At 33.0% G+C, this 9,276-nt stretch overlaps 1 protein-coding gene across 1 annotated transcript; it reads right to left on the bottom strand.

The window, feature by feature from the left end:
- Positions 1–533: 533 nt before the first annotated feature.
- On the bottom strand, positions 534–7,543 carry LOC112510063 (WEB family protein At2g40480-like). Its single transcript, XM_025115339.1, has 3 exons — positions 7,427–7,543; positions 1,958–2,825; positions 534–1,370 (listed from the first exon to the last, which is right to left on the bottom strand). Exons 1-3 carry the CDS (start codon positions 7,541–7,543, stop codon positions 853–855), a joined length of 1,503 nt encoding a protein of 500 aa, XP_024971107.1. The 3' UTR covers positions 534–852.
- Between the last annotated feature and the right edge of the window lie 1,733 nt (positions 7,544–9,276).

Raw genomic sequence — 9,276 nt, 5'->3', positions numbered from 1 at the left:
TTCGAAACAATGTGTGTTCCGGGGCTGTTTCCACCCTATTCAGGATTAATATGTTGTTTTGTAAAATTCGTATAAAATATATGGATAATCAAATTGATGTTGGTGGATTCATATATCAAAGGTAATATTGATTTTTATTAATTTAATATATAAATGTGATCAACGGCTCATTTAGCTAACTTCAATAATTTAAAAAAAAATATCGTCATCGCGCAACGCGCGATATCAAACACTAGTTATTAAATATTACCACACATTCTTAAATCTGATATAATTCAAGTTCACAACTTATTACTGTATACATTTTAAGTTCCACGTTTGAGCTTCATAATACTGATTGCTAGACACGTTCAAGATAAAAATTGAATTCTACTAATACAACAAAAATACTGTATATACCAAATAACCGATCCAAGACTCTTTTCACTCTCGAAACAACACAAATCCATAAAATAAAATAGAGAAAATCAGATAATAAAACAAATTATAAATTAAGCTTAAAAGTTTGAGTTATCAGCTTTAAAATCGAGATATATCACGTTATTACAGTAATAAATATCATCACATGTTTTTAATATCATAATTCATACATCTAGATTACAATCAAGAAAATATAGATACATCCTATAGATCACACACATTTTATGTTAATTTTGACTTTCGGAACGTAGTCAAACCCGAAGCGATCGGAGTACAAACAAGCGTTCTCTGATCTAAATCCTGGACCAATTTTACACCGATAACGGTTAATTAGCCGAGTAACAAATCATGTAACCGACCGCATTTCACAAATCAACACCCAAACCACAAAAGCCAAACAAAAAGCCATCATAAATTCGTGACGAAATCGAGCTAAGGATACCTCATGTTTAATGGTTGCGGAGGTTGCGAATTCGATTTCTTCTTGTTCTGTTTTAAAGGCAGCGATACGTGAATGAAACCGAACTTTTTCCTTTGTGTGAAAAACTGCTTATCGATTCGTCCTTCTTTATCCGCTTTTCGAGATTCGTGAAATATAAGCCCGCTTTGTTCACGAAGCATTTCACTCAAAGATACATCGTCTCTACGACTCTGGCTTTCAACATCCTCTCCAACGACTATATTATCTTGTAGGATCAGTTTCCTGCTCAAAATATCGCCGATTGAGACACTTGATCGTAAAACCGGCCTTGATTCTTTGTTGATCACGTTTGAATCATCCCCCATCAGCGGCCCAAAGTTTCTAGGAGCGTGACCGTAAAACGGGTACGGATTTCTGGTTTTGGGATGATTATGAGTCGATTTTCTTGTCTGAATATCGTCTGATCTTTCCCGGAAAAATCCGTTTCTGGATTCGAGGTTTCTTCCGTTTGCAGCATCGGATCTAGGCCCTGCTTGTGAACGAGCATGTAAGTTACGGCTAGCAAATATCTCTTTTGTATCGAGTCGCTATATAGCATGTACGTATAAAGATCGAAGCTAATAGTTCTTAAAAACATTGCAACAAAATCGGCTTCGTCAATTACGTCTTAATTAACTGGTTTTTAGGACTTCAATTTATAGAACCAAATAACTAAATCGACTTTATAAGTTATCAATTTGGGTTGCGTTCAGGTGAGAATGGAAGTTATGGTGAGAAGGGTAAGGAGGAGTCCCCACCTTTGGATCAATCATAATTAAAGATAAACAGTAATGAGATGCACCAGATCAATTCTTGTATCAGCATAGTTCATGGGATGGGGGAGTTTAAAAGTGATCAAGGGTCCAGATCTCTTCTCAAGTTTCTCACCTTAACTCTTATTCTCACACAATCCTTCGTCCTATCAACTTATTGTAACACTTTTATATAGGATGTACAATTATTCGGTCGTGTAAACTTATGTTATATAAATCAGTCTATTAGCACATTTAGACATATTTAACAACCTATGTAGCCAAGTTTATTGCAGTGTAATTAGCAAGAATTTCAAAGAAATACCTAGAGCCTCTTCAAGGGTTTTTCTGCTTCTTCTCGCATCATCGGCGTGTTCGATCGAGTTCTTCAGAAATGCCATTGTCGACAAATTAGCATCTTTCCGATGGTACGACAACTCGTTTCCACCATCATTTTTCTTGCAAATTTCTTCGGCTTTTTGCGCCTTTTGAGCAAGTGCAGAGTACTCTTCATACGAAAGCGTTATTCCTTCACGAATCAACGGCTTATCGCCGTTATTCTCAGCATTTGCCACAGCTTCCATGGCTCTTGCAGCTTCCTCCATCTTTTTAGCTGCAATCAACCTCATTTCCACCATTCTTATACTCATTTTCGTGTGCTCGATCTCCGAAGTCGCCTTGATCACCTCATACTGCGCGGCCTCTTCCATTTTTCTAAACTGCTGTGCTTCGAATGTCAATCCGTGGGAAATATCGACCGTTTCTTCAATCACACGCTTAGTTTCGCCTTCTTTATCCAGCAAATTTGCTTTATGGGTTCTCAATTTCTTGTTCAAAGATTCAACCGAAGCCCGGATCAATGCAAGATCGTTGGTCGTCTTGTTTAGATTCGATTTAGCCGCTTTGAGCTCCGTTAAGATGATCCCAGGAGGCAATGGAACCGGGCACAAGGTGAAGCTAGCCGATGACTGGTCAACGGGGGTCGTGGTTCCGGAATCGGGATTGGAATCGAGGGCTGTGATGACTGTGGAAACTTCTTTCATTAGGTTGATTTTTAATCCTTCCATGACTCCTTTTGCTGACTCCAGATCTCTCAACACCTCCAGTGTTTCTTGTTCTTTGATGATGAGTTCTTTTTCTAGTTCTGCAGCTTGTTTTTCTACTGTTTCCATGTCCATTTCTTCAACATCATGCTGTTAGAAACACAAGATCTAGTAGTTAATTTAGGGGCTATTTCGCAGTTGCTGAATGGTTCGGTGCAGAATGAATAAGTGGTCAGAATGATTAAGAGACTCTCATGATATAGTGCAAAATGAAATATAATGCTTTGGTAATTGTTTATAATGAAATTAGGGCTCTTAACGGTTAAGGGAGGCCTATGATACAAAATCATTCGGAGGGTTTTAGAACCATTAAAAGCCAGACTTTTTTTAACCAAACAAGATTCACCTCTTAACGGTTCAGAGGTTGCCTCTTAATGGAACTATTAAAAGATAAACAAACAACCCCTTACCGTTGGTTTTTCAACCTAACCACAATCGTTTTACTGATATTTTATAGGCACTGGGCGTATATAATAAAAGAGGATTCGACAAGTAAAAAAAATCTTCAATTAATAGCCTCTGAACCTTGGTACTTAATAAAAAAACTCAGGGTTCGTTTGGTTTTACATAAATGAAATGGATTTGGGGGATTTGGATTTCAAATCCATTCCAATCCTGTGTTTGGTTCGTAGGATTGTCCGAATTCGAAATCTTAGGATTCAACTGAAATTTCTTATTCGATGGATTTGGAAATCCGTAGGAGAGGGTTGGTATTTCAAATCCCAATCCGAGCGGATTTCATAAAAAGTACATCGCTTCTTTAACGTGTGTATACGTAGAGATCTCTAACACTATTAAAGTTACGACTTTTTCTAGCGGATTTTTCCGCCAGTAAATTACCGGCGAACATGGAAAAAGTCGACTTTCGTTGACGTCAACCACAAAACCACCACTGATTATTTAAAAGAAAATGAAAAAAATTCTAGTTACTTTTTCGGTGGATAAGTAAATTTATTTATTAATTAAAAGTAATTAGTTTTAATTAACTAAATTAACAACAGAACTTAATTACTTATTTCTTTGATTAAAATATGTTTATAATCCCTCGGTAATTTTAATTAATCAAAATTAATTAATTATTTTTTTAATTTAAAAAACATGATTGTGGTTTTACCGGGGACACCCCTATCCACCGATAATACCAAAAGTATTTCATTATTAAAAAAAACATGATGTTAGTATTACCGGCAAATGAGGGTGTCTACTGGTAATACCGAAATCATGTTTTATTATATTTTTAATAATAAAACATTTTTTGGTTTGCCAGTGGATTGTCGACAGAAGGGGATGTCCGTCGACAATACCAGAATCATGTTCTTTTTTTGTTTTTTAATGAATATTTTTCCCATTGACTACTGATGGACACCCCCATTTGTCAGAAACTACGATCTCTGTAATTTTTTTAACATCCCCATCCACCAGTGATTATATACAGTTTTCAAAAAATCGATCTTTATTTAGTTATTGAGTAAAAAGAGTTCGCTACCTATCTGCATAAATCTTGTTTTAACAAAAAGGTAACTTACGAATAAAAGTAAAATTCTTTATAAACAAACAAATAATTACAAAAAAGAAAATTTAAATCCAATTCTTACAAACCAAACATAATTTATAAATTAATAGAATTCAAATTCATTCCAAATCTTACATACCAAATCCATTCCAATTCAAATCCAAGTACCTCCATGAAATCCGAATCCTTCAAAACCGAACGTTACTTTAGGTTCCGTTTGGTTTGTATGATTGGATAGGATTTAGAGGAATTTGGAATTCAATTCCATTCCAATCCCATGTTTGATACGAGAGATTGCATGGATTTGAAATATCTGGATTTCATCATATTTGTGGGATTTAAAATATCTTGTAGGACTAGTTAGTATTTCACGAGATTTAGTAGATTTGTTTGTAATAATGTTCTAAAATATTTTAAAAACACTTGTTTTGTAATAATAAAAAAATAAATTTAATTAATTTTATAGTTTGTTTACATATATCTATACTATATTATAAAACATTTGATAAAAACTTTTAAAAATAATTTTTTATGCATAAAGTACCGTTTATTGATACATATTACTTAAAATTCAAGATTACAAGTAAATTGTGCATATGTACAACTTAATAAAGCTTCATGTTTTAATTCGTGTAACTAACTACATGTAAACATAATCAAATACTGGATAGTTATCTCATTTTAAATATAAAAATTTAAAATATATTTAGAATAATTATCGAATTATAACAAAATTCTAGTTATTATCTTTATAAAAAAACCTATATCATTAAATCTAGAATAAATGACTTCCTTATTAAATCTAAGTTATAATAAAAAAATTTGAATTAAAAAAATTATACAAAAAAAAATTAAAAAAATTAATTTGATGCTAAAATCGATATTTTTATAATAAAAAAATTATTATACTTTCAAATTTATATATTATTCAAAAAATAAAACATTATCGTTTTTTCAGTACCACATAAAATCGTATTATAATATCGATGGAGACAAAACAAAATGAAACATTAAAAACGAGATGTATCTCACTGCATTACGCGAGTACCATTCTAATTATTAATAAAGAATGAAATCTAGTTCTTATTCTAAATTCTACAAACCAAACACATAAAAGATATCAAATGATTCCACTTTGAAATCTCTTAAAAACATTTCGTCAAATCAAACACGTTCTTAAATAAACAATAAATAGTACAGAAAAAAAGTTACCATTTATTCTTTTTCATATATTTCCCTGTAACATAATTATATGTATCTCACTGCATTGCGTGAATACCCTTCTAGTATGTTTTTAAACTATTCTTATCAACTAAATTTCTTTGGGACTCTTATTATTTTGGGGTTCTTCTATATGTACTAATTGTTTTTGTACTAATATATGGAAAAAAGAATAGGGGCCCTAACTTTAATAGACAGAGATGTTACTTCATAAAGTAACTGATAGTGGTTGCTCTTGTCGATAAACGTCAGGTAAACATCCTAACTGTTAAGATCACCAGTAATACATACAAAATAAACAGGTAATTCTATTTATACTCTATTTTCTAAGAGTGAAGAGAGATTATAAAACATAGGTATATATGGGATGTACAAATAGCAATCCAGGTTTGCATGATGTCAATAACTTACCAATTAAATTATTAATTTTTAGTTTTTTTTTTTTTTTAGATAAAATGTATCAAAATGTAATAAAACTTTGTTTAATTTTAACTTATAACCATCTTTTACATTCAATGACACGTCCATACCAAATTGTAAACCACATCGTCAAATTGATTACCAAATCAAATTATACTAATATATATATATATATATATATATGACTAATCAAATGAGAACTGAATAGTTTGTGTTAACTGTGAGTTCTAATCTCAGCCACAAATCAACGGATAAATAAGAAAATTAATAATTATGATAGTTTGAGTTAAAATTATAATTAGAGGACATATTAGGTATTTTTAAAAAAATTCTCTTTCCTCTCTCATCTCTCCGACCTCCAATCTCCTGCCTTCGGTGAACATCGGTATCACAATATATCATAATGTGTATCACATTGTGTATATTTTTAATGTTTGAGTTGGTATCATAGTTGGTATCACAGTATATCACAATGAGTATCATATTGTGTATCTTTGTGATTACTTGGTACCTGCCGGATTAATGAAGGCCGGAGATTGGAGGTCGGAGAGATGAGAGAGGAGAGAGTAGAGAGGAGAGACGAGAGACGAGAGAGGAGTTTTTTAAAAATAACTAAAATGTCCTCTAATTATAATTTTAACTCAAACTATCATAATAATTATTTTCCTAATTTATTCGTTGATTTGTGGTTGAGATTGGATCTCACAGTTACCACAAACTAATCAGTTCTCCCTTAAATGAGCTCTCTCCCTCTCTCTCTCTCTCTCTATATATATATATATAGAGAGAGAGAGAGAGAGAGAAAGAAGATCGATCAAATGCAAACCATCCAATTTGTATAAACCATGCAAACCACCCTCATCTGTCGATTTCATTGTTTTATTTTATGAAATTTTTTCATGAAATTGTTTAATCTTGTAAAATTATTTCATATAATACTTTTTTGATGAAGATGTTTCATATATGGTTATGAAATTGTTTCATATAATACTTAATGAAATTTTAATGAAATTGTTTCATGTATTTCTCTAAAATTAAAATAATGAAGATAATAATATCTATGATTAATACACTCCACAAAAAAAAATATTAATCAACCTCTCATAATTACAAAAAAATGAAAAATTATGATTAATTAAATGAAGTTTGCACGATTTATACAAAATTGAGTGATTTGCATTTGATCGCTCATCTCTCTTTATATTCCCAATATTTATGTATTTAATAGGTGCGAATGAGAGGGCGGTTGTCGTCGGTGTGGGACAAATATGTAATTTGGTGAAGGTCGAAGCTGTTAGGTTGAGATCGTCACCTTTTTGTGTATTTATTAAAATTTAATAAATAAAAACCACAAATTAAATATTATTTTTAAAACAACAATTCAGTTGTACGTCTTCAATAAATACGATTTTACTCAACAGAATACGTAATAATCTGAAGGCATCATCGTCTCAACATTTCACGAAATTCATAATAAAAATTGAAGATATATATATATATATATATATAATATATGAGAGTGTGTAGAGAAACTGACACCGGCGAGTCGAAGAACATGGAGTGGAATCCATGAACCACTTCCACCGAATCGAGTGACAGCCTCCTTCACCGACCCGAACGGTGGCGATGTATCGATCTCAACTCGAGGATTCATCCGCTTCCTGATCTCTGATTCGGCCCCACTTCTTAGGGTTTCTTCAGCCATGGAATCGAAGCAATGGTGGATTTTGAGATTAAAAAAGGGGGGGTGATGAAAATGATGATGAAGAAGGAGAAGAGGAAGGTAATAATGGTGTTGGGAGAGGGGTCCCAGCGTTAATGGCGGGTTTGGAGTCTGTAAATTCAGTGAGTGTGGGGGGAAAAAGAAAAGCATGGATGGAATAGTGCGTGGGAGGAGGGACAAAAGCGAAACAAATGAAGATCCGCCTTCAAAGTTGTTCCTCCTTTTTCTCTTTTCCTTTTCCGCCCTTTTTTTTATTTAAAAAATTCTTATCAGCATTTTATGTTTGATTTGATAAAAAAGAGTATCAGTCGACTTCTGATTTCAGTAAAGTGACGTTTGTTTTTTAAGAGGTGTTGAAGTCTGATTTCACTTCTGATTTGTAAGAGATGGTGCTGAAGTCTAAAATCTAGATCGATAAGACTGTTTGTTTTTATGTCTAAAGTCTGAAATTTGAACAAGTCATACTAGTGCAAATATATAAAAGACAAATAGTTTTTTTTTCTTTTTTCCAAAAGTATAAAAAATTAATTTTTACTTACAAATCTCTTCTAGCCCCCAAAATATGAAGAATTTGATAGAGGGCGGATTAAGATTAAAGTGACGTTTGTTTTTTTAAAGGTGCTGAAGTCTGAATTCACTTCTGAATTTTAAGAGGTGGTTTTGAAGTCTGAAATCTGAATCAGTCAGACTGTTTATTTTTACGTCTGAAGTCTGAAATCTGAATCAGCCAGACTGTTTATTTTTACGTCTGAAGTCTGAAATCTGAATCAGCCAGACTATTTGTTTTTACGTCTGAAATCTGAATCAATATAAACACGAACCTTCACAACGAGAGATGCTTGGACGGAGAGGCAGTCGAGAGATCGAGAGCTTGGACGGAGAGGCAGTCAAAAAATCGTGAGCTGTTGACATCGAGAGCTAAGAGCGAGACCTTAAAATCGAGAGCTGAGAGCGAGATGGAGATGGAGAAATCGAGAGTTGAGAGCGAGATGGAGATGGAGAAATCGAGAGTTGAGAGCGAGATGGAGATGGAGAAATCGAGAGTTGAGAGCGAGATGGAGATGGAGATGGGATGCGGCTCTGAAATTGATTTCAGACATAGGATTCCCACTTAATTTTAAGAGGACGGTAAGAGGTAAAAAAACTCTTAATTTAAAAAAAAAACAAACAGTCTGAAATCACTTATGTCTGACCAATTAAGAGTTAAGAGGCAATTAAGTGAAAATTTTAAAAAACAAACAGGCCCTAAGAGGTATAAGAGATACATTTACCACTTAAAATTCAGAGGACATTTAGAGCTTTTAAGCTCTTATTTAGAAGAAAAAAAACGTTCTTAATACCCAAAGTCTAAGCGAATTAGACTTCAGGGGTATTAAGAGACAATTTAAAAAAAAAACATACACACAGGCCCTAACCCTTATTAGCCTCTTGTTGCTTCTCCAGTCCCTCAGCAGTGGGCGTTTCTCTATCACTCTTCTCTCAATCGATTAATCTTAATCGATCAGTACCTGATTGATCATTTCTCTTAATTGATCATTACCCATTTGAATGTCAAATTGGATGGTTTGCTGCTCCTAATATCAGTAATTTAAAATACGAAATATGTGTCATATAGGATTTCACATTTGAAGTTTGTAATGATGATGAATAAATAGATAAAATCG

Source organism: Cynara cardunculus (assembly GCF_001531365.2).
Source record: "Cynara cardunculus var. scolymus isolate 2C chromosome LG 3, CcrdV1, whole genome shotgun sequence".
NCBI classification, from domain to species: domain Eukaryota; kingdom Viridiplantae; phylum Streptophyta; class Magnoliopsida; order Asterales; family Asteraceae; genus Cynara; species Cynara cardunculus.
The sequence above is the reverse complement of the archived record's forward strand: the minus strand, read 5'-3'. Positions and strand labels throughout refer to the sequence as shown.